The following is a 13,476-nucleotide window of genomic DNA, read 5'->3' as shown; positions in this document are numbered from 1 at the left end:
AAATAATTACTAAATAGTTAATAATCACTAAATAGTTAGTAATTTTGCCAATTTTTGCAAAATTGGCAAAAAACAAAAAAAATATCAACTAAAATATCTAGCCAGTTGCGTCTGAGTTTAGCGAACCGACTATAAATGGGTAATTCTAGGATTACCCGGGTAAAGTCCTAAGTACTCGCCAGGTTTTGGTCAAATATAAAAAAATGAAGCACTTTTTGGGGCAAACTCATTTCAACTTTTTTAAAGTGTTAAAAGCTTTATTTTTGTTTTTTAAATCAGTTTGGGTTTGAAATGAGTTTTTCCCAAAAAGTGCTTCATTTTTTGATTTTTAACCAAAACCTGGCGAGTACATCGGACTTTACCCAGGTAATCCTAGAATTACCCGTTTACCTAACTTTACCCGTAATATATACATTATAATATGACATAGCAACTAAACCAACAATGTAAATTGCGAATGTAATATTTATAGTGTAGGAAACAGAGGTTGAACCTCGCAAAATGGACCCAAGTCCGGTTTTATTTTTTTTCTGGTATATCAAGGGGTTCTTATTATAAGACTAACTTTTTCTTAAAAAAATTCGCCCCGGAACCCCCCTTTTCATCCCTTTAAAGGGGGTAATTTGTGGTTTTTGCGAAACGTAGCCCTTCCTATACGTTTTGCAAAAAATTTACGTAATCTTAAAATGAAGAGGACTATATTTCCTACTATTTATTTCCCTACAGCGTATGTCTATCACCCACCGTTTAGCAGGGGTGGCACCCCGAAGTTGACAAGTTTTTAAAAAAGATGTTTTTAAAAAATATATTTTTTCCTAACTGTAATGAAGATTAAGAAGAAACCCCGAGGAGATTAATCACATAGAAATGGCTGATTTTTCATTTCATGATTTCAATTCATTTAATGACAATTGCCCGTTTTTCAATTACAGGGTGTTACGTTTTAAAAAAACGCCTTTTTATACTATCTGTACCGCTGTAGAGTAAAAAAACTTTCAGCGATTATCCTTTTACTGGTGTTATATACAAATTTCTATAATGCACCCCCATTTTTTTTCGGAACCACCCCAAAAAAAGGAGAATTAATAAAGAAAGTGATTTTCTTGGAATCCTTCACACACCATGTCCTTTATTAAAATGCTTCATATATAATTTTGTGCATGTTCTTGTTACCCATGCATGAACACCAAAATCGATTTCTTAATGCAACCCCGATAGCCAAAAAAAAAAAATAAATAAAGGAGGATTGAAACATTTTTTTTTGTTTTTTGACCCATAATGACATATGCTCCATCAATAGGGTTTTCCATAAATATATATGATTATTGCAACATCCCTGCGGAAACTACCCCTATCCTTGAAAATAAACTGCAGAAACTACCACTATCCCTTGGAGAGCATGTTTTGACAATTTTCTTATTAACTATGCATTTTTTTAAAACAAAGCTTAAACAGAATTAAAGACCACTATTTTCTCTACAAATAAGGTCCTATGCATGTTTTTCGTATAGGCAACCGTTACGGCACAGTGGCGCCGTAAACCTCAGAATTGCTTTGGCAGGCTCCAGATTTTGTTTTTTTTTTCGTCACCTATTCATGTTATGGATAACGTGCTTATAGAAAATAAAAGAACACACTGTCTGCTACACATTATGACCTATGCATATTTTATTTTCTTTGCACCCTAAAGCCACAGTAGTGGCCGAAAATCAATTTTTAATTATTTTTTTTTAATAATTCTCTTTTTTGGGGGTGGTTCCGGGGAAAATATGGGGGTGCATTATACAAATTTGTAAATTACACTAGTACATGGATAATCGATGAAAGTTTTTTTACTCTAGCATAGGCGGTTCATATAGTATAAAAAGGGGTTAAAATGTAACCCCCTGTGATTAAAAAATTTGCAATTTCCCTTAAATGAAACCTATACCAAAAAATCAGTCTCTTATTTGTGATTAATTGCCGCAGTGTTTCTTCTTAATTTTCATTACAGTTAGGGAAAAATATATTTTTTTAAAACATCTTTTTTAAAAATTTGTCAACTTTGGGGCGCCATCCCCGCTAAACGGTGGGTTATAGACATATATGCTGTCGGGAAATAAATAGTAGAAAATATAGTCCTCTTCATTTTACTATTACGTAAATTTTTTTCAAAACCTACAGGAAGGGCTACGTTTCGCAAAAACCACAAATTACCCCCTTTAAAGGGATGAAAAGGGGGGTTCCGGGGCGAAATTTTTTAAGAAAAAGTTAGTCTCATAATAAGCACCCCTTGATATACCCGAAAAAAAAAAATAAAACCGGACTTGTGTCTATTTTGCGAGGTTCAACCTCTGTTTCCTACACTATTAATATACTTAGTGATCAGTAAAAGAAAACAAGAAACAAGTATAAATGAGTGGCACACACAATATTCCAGCTACAAAAGAGCTGATATTAATATTGCGTGGCGCAAAAATGTATTTTCATTTTGATTTCAAAATAATTATAGTTTTATTTTGAAAGATTTTTCCATACTATTTGCTAAATTTGAAGAAAATTGCGCAAAAGAGCCTCAAACTGCAAATTTTATCAAAGGTACTCTTTCGTGGCGCGTTTAACTTCTTTAGAAAATATGGAAACATATTTCAAAATAAATCTAGAATTATATTCAAAATAAAAATAAATTTTTGCGCCGTAATATTCATTACAAGAATTCACAAGGAAAAAGTTTCCTGTAGTTGGCTGTATACCATGTAATACAAAAAAAAAACAGTAAAATCCTGTATAAAAGGTATATTTAAAAAATAAAGCACTGATGATGACTGGTAAACCAGTCGAAAGCTAGTTATGTGATTGATGTGGCCCTTTTGAGGGTTTTTTTTAAATATACCTTTTATACAGGATTTTACTGTTCTTTTTTATTCATTATAAGCTCTTTTGTAGCTGGCATATTGTGTACACCACACATTTTTACCGCATTTAACGGTTTTTTATCCTTGTATCAGGAGTTTTAAAAATTTTTTATAAATTAATTGTATGAACTTGAATGCAATGTTTCTCGATTACACGTTAAGGGTTATAAACTATTAAACCATTATCGCCGAAATGGTCTAGTGGTTACGACGCTAAACTTGTGATCGGGCAATCTGAGTTCATTTCCCAGCCATTCCAATATTTTTTGCCAAAAATGGCGCCTCAGCCCAGAAATGAACTCGAATTGCGCGATCACAAGTTTAGCGTCGTAATCGCTAGACCATTTTGGCGATAACAGTTTAATGGATATACCGTTTAAGTGTAATCGGTGAAATCGATAACCAGTTTCTTTGTTGAATTTGCTTTAATGCGAAAACGTGTTCGTGCAGCCGAACGCGCTTGCAAGTCTAACTAAAAAATTGCCAAATATTAAAATAAATTTGGCTAAATTTTGGTAAATTTTGGAGCTCGATAACTTCTAAAAAATTTAATCGATTTTGATCACTAAACACGCGATTGAAAGGTATTAACAAGTAGTATCTGATACAGTCAAGGTCAAATATGGTAGCCGAAGGTATTGGAGCATTTAATGAGCTTGAAAAACCGATTTTCCTTAGGAAATGGATTTGATCACACTTATGAGGCCTATAAATTCCTTATGTAAGGTATATAACTTTTCTAGATGTAAGGTATAAACCGTTAGACGCGTCTGAATTCCTCCTACAAATGCGCTGTTGGGGGCAATTCGTAGGTGCACATTTTGAGTAATTGTCGAAAAACCAAAATTTTTAAAGTTCAAGTTTTCAGTTTTTCTGCTATACTGGGCCGTACTACTTAGGCAGTGTTTGAAATCTGAGCCCCATCTTGAAAAGTTTATAATAACTTTTTCATGCGCATACACACACACCCACAAACATTTTCCCCTTTGTATAAGAAAATTGAGCTAAATCTCTGAGCGTTGGGAAGGTATTGGACATATCAAAAACCTCAGAGGTCGGACTTAAATTTTTGAAATTTTTGGGGGTTTTAGGGACGAGCCCGAAAAATAGACCCACACCTTGGAACCAAAATGGATGTTTGATATATGTAATTGGCGGGTCTTTTCCTAAATTTTAAGATGGGATTCAGCCAGGTTTACAAAATCGAAAACTTCGCATATATACAGGATGTTTGGTAAAGAATGGTTCACAGCTTAACCTTAGATTCCTGAGGTTAAAATAGGTCGATTTAAGCTAACTTACCTTAGTACGAAAGTTGATTATAACTGAAATACAGGGTCTCAAAGTTAAACTTTTATTTTATTTATTCTTGAATATTTCTTAACATGCGTGGGATAATAACACGAAATTTGGTAAGCTGGGGTTTTGTGAGACGAGAAACCTAAATTCGCTAAAAAAATGATGTATTATCCAGAGGGCGCCACATACGCGTTTCAGCGCTCATTTAATAAGTTCAATTTTTTTTATTACCCACTCAACATATTTTTTGAAGCAAAAATTTTATTCTATTAATATTTTTACTTAAAAAACAAGAATGTGGTTGTTATTTGTACGAACGTAAGAAGTTATACTTCTATTATATGATTTCTTAAAAATAAATATACTTTAACCAGTTTGTTTTGATTTTTTTTAACACCAAACTAATTTTGTGCTTACCGCTTTCAAAAAAATAAAAAAAAGTATAGGATTGCTCCGGATTCGAACTCAAGACCTCTCGATCTCTGGCCGAATGCTATACCAAATACGCTACGAGGACTGTGTCTGTATCGGTTCGGACGTCCCTAATGACAATTCACGGTAACAAACACACAAACCCTCTGGGTAATACATCATTTTGGTGGCTAATTTAGATTTCTCATTCCAAAAAACCCCCGCTTACCAAATTTCGTGTTGTTATCCAATGCCTGTTAGGAAATAATCAAGAATAACTAAAATAAAACTTTAACTTTGACACCCTGTATTTCGGTTATTATCAACTTTCGTACTAAGGTAAGTTAGCTTTAATCGACCTATTATAAGCTCAGGTACCTAAGCTTAAGCTCTGGCCCATTCTTTACCAAACACTTGATAAAGCTTTGTCGGGCTACGGGGATTTTGTTTATAATGAAGTTGATTGTGTTTGAGGAAGATATTTGCATTGGTCTACGTATTCAAGCTGCTGGTGGTTCACATATATTGAAAGGTGTAATAATTATATACCATTACCAAAAAGTCTCCAGCCAAGAAATCCAATTGGCATGTCAAATGTCATAATATTATTATTATTAGAGCTCTCTCCTTATAGGAGATACCTACGAATCAAAATACTAAAGTTAAAATACTATATTAATCACGTAGTTAAGTTACATTATCGTTAATTGTTAGTATTAGTTAATTATTAGAAGATACTTCCGTGTTATTAGAACTTTTGCCATTATGTAGGAAGTACATTACAAAATAACCGTATTATTTAAATAGATTAAATAAAATTATTTCTGTTATTTTTTCAGGAAACAGTAAACCACCCCATCCGCACAGTCATGGCCACACAACGATCAAAGATTTAACAGGAAATATATTAGGAGATGACAAAACTAAAGACGATGGAGAGCTCTGGAACACAGTCGAAGCACAAACAGCTTTCCTCGGTCCAAATCTTTGGGATAAGACTTATGAAACGGATTTAAAGGTAACAGTTATTTTTTTATTTATTAGACACTAAATAATTTTTAATCTCAAAACAATTTAAATCAACGAATTGAAAAGAAAAGTACATACATTAAAAATGTGTAAAGCATTTAATTTCTATCTGTGTGAATTCGGCTTGCAAAGCCATCTTGAGATGGCAAATTTTAGCAGACTAAGGGCCGGTACTTTATGCCTCGATTAACAGCCCGTTAGTTAACGGAGGTTTAATCGGGACCTCTTTAGGGTCTCTTGCCTTGTAATAAATGCAATTATAATTATTATTATACTTATTTTAATTATTATAATACTGTAATTGCATTTATTACAACGCAAGAGACCCTAAAGAGGTCCCGATTAAACCTCCGTTAACTAACGGGCTGTTAATCGAGGCATAAAGTACCGGCCCTTAGAGGTGTATTCTGTAACTCTTCCGTTAAATTTTAGCGGCCTCTAAGATTGTAGCTATACTTTAATAGACCATCTATGAAACTTTAAAAACTTTAAAAAGTTTTTAAAAAGTCATTAAAAAGACAATACTAAAACATATGACAAGTTAGGTATGGTACTGGTGCAAACACCCATCCATCTGGGCCTCTTAAATTTTCGTTAATTTAAGAGGGCTCTAAAATGTAACTGTTAACGGTTCTCTTAAACTTTGGGGTTAGATTGACATTCTACATAACGACATAATATAACCGCTAAAATAAAATTTTTTAGAGGTATCTACTAAAAGTTTGTATGTAAACAAGGCTACGCCGCACGTTGACCGTGTTTAAATTACTTGTTGTAATGTAGAAATTGACCAAAAACTGACTGACGGTGCTCAAAAAAACTTAAGAAAGAAGAAAAAATTGACAGTTTGCTGAAAATAATATTCATTTTAATAGTTATTTTATTTAATTATTTCTATCCTTGTGGAATCGGTACTCACCTAAGGGACTGCAGATGTTCGGATATAATTATTAGCGTCTCTTTGTAAAGACAATGAAGTCGACTTTACTAACAAGACATTTACTCAACACACACACTACACATTACACTATAATCCAGGGGTGGGCAAACTTTTTTTAATAAGGGCCACAAAAGGTCTATTACCCAAGGCCGCAATATTTTCGAATTTTTAACTTTGGGGGTGGGGGGGATGTTAAGCAATTTTTTTTAATTTGTTTGAAACTATGGTAGAAATATTTTATTTTTAAATTAAATAAACATATTCAGTACAATTCAAAGAATATCCGAAAAAAATGTTTCAAGACCAACTATTGAAAAATAAACCTACACAAAAAAACAAAAAATTCAAAAATATTTTATTAGCTTATAAGTTTCTCGAGATAACACTGTCGAGTTTTTATTTTAGGTTTGACGATTTTTGCGTTTTTGATATCTTTCAGAAGTGAAAATACCGAAATAGTGAAAATCAACACATTTGTTATTGTTACCTCATGAAATGACTAAAGAAAATATATGAAAAATTTCAGGTGGATCTGTCAAGCAGCCTTTGAGTTACAATGTCCACCGCCTATAAAAAGCAGTTGAGCAGTTTTGAGAAAAACACGTTTAGTTTTGAAAACTTTTATTTTTCTTTATTTTAACTTCTTCTGTCTGTCAAATCGTAAAGTGATGCACACCGGAATATGTTTTTAAATCGCAGAGTAATTTACAAAAGAAAATGGAACAGCTGTTGAACGTTTCTCACTACGCTCAACAAGCTGCTGCAAAGCGAGTCGAAGGTAGGGATATTAAACATGCTGTATTTCTGGTAGATTTCCTACGGCCAAACTAAAATTTTCACAGAATATTTTTGAAATGATGTATTTTCATACAAACTAATAAAAAAAATCGAAAATTTCAAAACTTTCAAACCATATCCCTACCCCCCTATACCACATTCGCACTTATTTAAGCACGGTATTTGCCGCAAATATACAGGGTGTTTCATTGAAAAACGGGAATACTTAAATTGTGAATAGAGGTCACTAAAGCGGTTCTAGATATACTACATTTATTGCCTCAATGATTTTTATAACTGAGTTACAGGGTGTTTTATCGATTTTGCCCATGTCTTTCTGGAAGCACAACATTAGAACCACCTTATATATTTTTTGATATTTGACATAGATATCTCTCATTTAAAATCCAAACCACCGAACTTCTAATCATAAGAATAATCCAGATCCGGACCAAACAAAATTATTGGGAAATAATTGGACTAATTCTTTCTTTTTTATATGATCAATGAATAGTTTGAATTTCATTACAAAAGTTTCATTTTGCGATGAACACTTACAAATTTAGAAAAGTAGCAGTGTTTAATTTCTAAATAATTTTCTCCCCTATTTCACAGCATCTTTTAAGAACCTTTTCTAAACTTAATTATCGAATATGATTGTTGATTGTGGTATAAGACGTCAGTATGTTCTGTCTCTAACTCTTCCAAAAGCTATGAATTCACGGTAATTTAATCCTATTGAACTAATACAGCTAACAATACTAGTTATAATTGAAATGCCGTTGTCCACTTGCAAAACATTTTTGCACAATATCTGATGATGGATTATGCAGTGAAGAATAATAAATCATGTTCTGGAAACTGTTGAACGTAATCTTTAAGTTTTCTCAACGTCGCAATATTTGCTCCTCTTAAATTTGGTGCTCTGTCAGTTGTTACTCTTACTAGGTGGTTACGGGTTAATTCAAAATTTTCTACGCAGTTCCTGACTACTTCGAAAATATCATTTTCATTTGTTGAAATTTCATGGATTTCATTGAGGGAGCCGATAAATCTCTGTGCCAAAAACCCAAATCATTGCCCGCGTTATGTTGAAAATTTGCGGAAAAATCACCCGCTGCGAAAGTGATAATATTAATAGCTGCATTATCTATCTATTTTTAATTATCAATATTAGCAATAATTAGAAAAAATCTTGAAATGAAAATAATTCACTTTGTCTCCTCAGGCCGCAAAAAAATGTCTAAAGGGCCACATGCGGCCCGCGGACCGCACTTTGCCCACCCCTGCTATAATCTGATTGCGAAATCAACTGTACCATGCCAATGGCCTTATAGTATGGTATAGTTAGACCCAAACCCAGACATCCAAAGTGAAAGTTATCCTCCAACACCAAATTGTTCTATATGGTCCACATAATGTTCAGAAAAAAGTCACACCATTTTGAGCGTCGGGTTTGGGGGGGAGATGGGGGAGAAATCTGCAAATTCGTAGTTTTTTAAGTTTTTCGTCAATATTTGTAAAACTAAGCGGTTTAGCATGAACAAGCCTCTACGCAATATTGTTCTACATTAAATTTGAAATAAAAAAGGCCCCATGCATAACCCTTCTAAAATGAACGGTTCCAAAGTTACGGAGGTAGTATAGTATAATTTGTCAAATAAAAGGCCTAACCCAGACATCCAAAATAAAAGTTTTCCTTCAACACCAAATTGTTCAATATGGTCCACATATTGTTCAGTAAAAAGTTACACCATTTTGAGCGTCCGGTTTGGGGGGGGGGGAGATGGGGGAGAAATCGGTAAATTAGTAGTTTTTTTTACGTTTTTCGTCAATATTTCTAAAACTATGCTTTAGCGGAAGGAATTTTTTATAGAAAAATGTTCTACATAAAATTTAAAACAAAAAAGGTTGTATACATAATTGTTATAAAATCAACGGTTCCAGAGTTATGGAGGGTGAAAAGTGGAGGTTTTAGATACTTTTTATATTTACCGATTTCTCCCCCCTCTCCCCCCAAACCCGACGCTCAAAATGGTGAGACTTTTTTCTGAACATTATGTGGACCATATAGAATAATTTGGTGTTGGAAGATAACTTTCACTTTGGATGTCTGGGTTTTTGGTATAGTTATATCATAAATATTGCCCAAAAAATATAAAAAGTATCGAAAACCTCGACTTTTCACCCTCCGTAACTCTGGAAGCGTTGATTTTATGACAATTATGTATAAAACATTTTTGGTTTTAAATTTCATGTGGAATATTTTTGTATATAACATTGTTTACGCTGAAGCACAGTTTTAGAAACATTGACGAAAAACGTAAAAAAACTACTAATTTACCTGCTTCTCTCCCATCTCCCTCCCAAACCGGACGCTCAAAATGGTGTAACTTTTTACTGAACAATATGTGGACCGTATAGAACATTTTGGTGTTGGAGGAAAACTTTTACTTTGGATGTTTGGGTTAGGCCTTTTTTGGACCAGTTATACTATACTACCTCCGTAACTTTGGAACCATTCATTTTAGAAATATTATGCATAGGGCCTTTTTTATTTCAAATTTAATGTAGAACAATTTTGTACAGAGGGTTGTTCATGCCAAACCGCATAGTTTTAGAAATATTGGCGAAAAACTTAAAAATCTACGAATGTACCGATTTCTCCCCCCTCTCCCCCCCAAACCCGACGCTCAAAATGGTGTGACTTTTTTCTGGAGATTGTGTGGACCATATAGATTAATTTGGTGTTGAAGGATAACTTTCACTTTGGATGTCTGGGTTATGCCATCTTTTGGATCAACTATACTATACTATTAGTTGTCGAGGCATTTAAGCCTCGTAGTAAAACTCATATTTTCAAAGATTTTTATTTATGAAACTATACATTATTAAAATATTACTGAACTATTGAATTTGTATGTATTTGTTCTCCTTTTCTGTGCCAATTTTTGGTCAACTGATCCATTTTCAATTATTACTTTAAGGTCATTTTCATCATCTGGTTCCTTGAGTCCTTGAATATGTAACGACTGTCGTTGCATTCGATGCGCCACGTAAGAAAATTCAGCCGAAGACAAAGGTTCGCTTTTTAAAACATATTTATTTAGAATCAAAACATACAAATGATAATTGGCCTTAATTACTACTCGTGAATTTCGTTAATAAAATATATTTATAACCTACGTATCGAACATTAGGTTCTGGTCGATGGGACGATATTTTGTACATGAATTAATAATATTGACGATCGCGTGGATTAGGAATTACTTTTATTAATATGAAATGGACGTATAAGGAGAGGAAATCTCGCTCAGCTCGCCTGGGGAAAAGACCTGTAGGGAAATACGATCACCGCTCGTATAAGGTTAGGTGAAAGGAAAATCCGTCGGATTCGTTCAGCGCCCCAAAACGACTCCGGAAAATGGTCGGGATAACTCACCTCTTAGACCTCGTTGTTGTTTATTATTCTTTGATCAAAGCTCCAAGAATAATCAACTATACTAAATTTACAATCAAGATGCAGTAGAAATAAACAAACCAAGACACGTTAAATGCTACTAAGAGCACTCCCGAATCATAATTTCCAATGTATATACATTGTAAATCCCAAATCATGATTTCCAAAGTTTATACATTGTATATTATGATTCGGGAGTGCTGACATCCAAAATCGCCGGTCGCTACATAAAAAGTGCTAATAAATATTTTCGTTCAAAATAATCTCAGCTACATTTCTTGTTTGAAACATTTTTATTTTCTATGGCATACAGATTCTTCATAAATTGATGTTTTCCGTTTTCCCGTACTAGAGAGGTTTTAGGTAGAAGCCCGGTGTGAGAGCATCAAACTTTTTTGCATTTTTTTGGATCCCAAAAATTGATATTTTGAGGAACATTCATCTTTTTCGCCTCCTTTTTGAGATATCAAATCTCTGGAGGCTGGACTAATAGTACAGGTAAAATATTTCATACTAAAATGCTTTTGTCTTTTTAGTACGTTGATTTGGATGAATTCCTGTCAGAAAATGGAGTTTCGATGGACGGGCTAGGTAGTCATGGCTCATTAGGACCTTTAAACAGTTCTCAACCTTTACCAAAAAGAGAAAGGTCACCTAGTCCCAGTGATTGCATGAGTCCTGACACTATGAACCCCCCCTCACCTGCCGACTCCAGTAAGTATATAATAAATGGAAATATTCTCAATTTCTTTTACTAAAAAAAGTTTAAGCAATAACACTAATAAATATATATATATATTTGTCTAATTTAACAAAAATCCAATGAGCATAATTTTACAATAACTTCTTTCAGCGTAAGTTTCAGAAAACAACTTTGGTTTTTTTAGTGCACTGAAATTCCTAATATGAATTTTAATCTTTTTTTTTTTCTACAAAGTTTGGAAATTGCATTCTTCTACTGATCATTGCATACGTATTTGCTTTAAGCTTTTGTTGTTCCTGATTTTAGCCTTAAGTTTTCGAATTTTATATTTCTATTTTCTACTATGCACTTTATCTACTTTAACATTTTGTTTTTTTTTTAACATAATACATTTTCTGACATTTATACCCATTAATTAATTTGGTAGCACATACATAGTTCTTTGATATACTTTTAAGCATTAAAAAGAAAGTTATAGTCCCTACAAATTGATAAAAACAGCTTAATTATCTTTAGTGGAAAGTTGTTATTGTAAGTTTTATTAAAATCTTAATTCACAATTCAAAAGCACAATTTTTCCCGCCTTAAATTCAATATATATCTTTTTTTTTTAATTTTTTGATCAATCTTAATGATAAGCGTACTCGCATTTCCGGTAGAAATCTATGCAGTGAGTAACACTGAGCCACAAGCCCCCATATCTTGCCGTACTCCTTATCTGGTACGCCGGCGTATTTTAGTCTAAGTAGCAGATCCAGTTGAATTTTACACTAGTACATTAGCCTTTTTGTTTTCTGGTCAGGGTCTGAACCATCGACTACTAGATTATTCACAGTTCACAGTGAAGTAAATGCGATTCGTCCATTTTAATGTTGTTTTGTTTAATTTTTTTCTTGTGCAATTTCGTATTTATTGTGATTGAAGAATTTAGTAGATTTCCTGACTAGAAGTGGAAATGCAAAAAGTATGAAACGCTGAAGTTTTTTAAAGTGATTTATTTTGATTTATTTCTTCTCTATAAATAATTCTCCATACAGTTAGTTAATTTACTCTGCTATAGTTGACGTGTATTTTGTGTCTAGCATTTACTACAAATCTCCATTTTGTTTAATGTCTGCCCTATTTATGGAGGAAGTTTTTATAGTTATATATTTTTTGTCAAATTATCCTCATTATAACTTTAATATTTATTGCTTAAAAATTAACAGATTTTGCTAATATTTCACAAATTTGCTAATTTTTTTTAAAAGGCTTTATTCTTTAATATGTATACTCACTGGTACAAAAAATAGACATAATTATAATGTGTGATAAAAAATACCTTATTTTTTAACTAAATTAGCTTTCATTTTGTTGCAAGATATAAGAAAATTTGAAGTATAGGATAGGTTGTCTTTTTAGTTTTGCATGTAGCCATAAAAACAAAAAATATCTAGACTTAACGTACTTTATTGTTTTCCAAAATATGTCCCACCAAAATCGATACACTTTTGCATACGTTCAAACCAATTGTGGTAAAACATTTATTCCAGTCTTCAGTTGACACTTGCCAAATCGCTGTTTTAAATGCATCGATGGCTTCTTCTGGCGACCGGAATCGCCGCAAACGCATTGAATTCTTGATCTTTGGGAACGTGAAGAAGTCGTTGGGACTTAATTCGGGGCTATATCGTGGATGGTTTAACAATTCGATGTTTTGAAGCTCCAAAAACTCTATTGTTTTTTGGGCAGTGTGGGCACATGCATTTTCATGATGTAGGATGATTCGCCGTTGTGTGTTGCTTTGTCGGAGTTTCGCGATAACTTCTGGTAACCAAACGGTTACATACCAATCAGAAGTAACCGTTCTTCGATCTTCTAAAGAAATTGTTGCCACACGACCAGATTTTTATACAAAAGTTGCGACCATTTGCTTTCGCAGAACAGATCACTTGTGTTGGTTTTTCCTCATTGTGAAACACCC

At 33.2% G+C, this 13,476-nt stretch overlaps 1 protein-coding gene across 3 annotated transcripts in view; it reads left to right on the top strand.

Moving 5' to 3' along the window:
• LOC126889522 (thyrotroph embryonic factor-like) overlaps positions 1-13,476 on the top strand; it is a 234,937-nt gene that overhangs the window by 182,417 nt on the left and 39,044 nt on the right. For all 3 annotated transcript variants that reach the window (XM_050657864.1, XM_050657863.1, XM_050657865.1), the window contains exons 2-3: positions 5,444-5,622; positions 11,347-11,524. In XM_050657864.1, coding sequence (XP_050513821.1) covers positions 5,444-5,622; positions 11,347-11,524 — 357 coding nt within the window. The remainder of the gene's footprint in view (positions 1-5,443; positions 5,623-11,346; positions 11,525-13,476) is intronic.

Source organism: Diabrotica virgifera, chromosome 8 (assembly GCF_917563875.1).
Source record: "Diabrotica virgifera virgifera chromosome 8, PGI_DIABVI_V3a".
Lineage (NCBI taxonomy): Eukaryota > Metazoa > Arthropoda > Insecta > Coleoptera > Chrysomelidae > Diabrotica > Diabrotica virgifera.
This window is presented reverse-complemented; position numbering and strand designations above follow the sequence as displayed.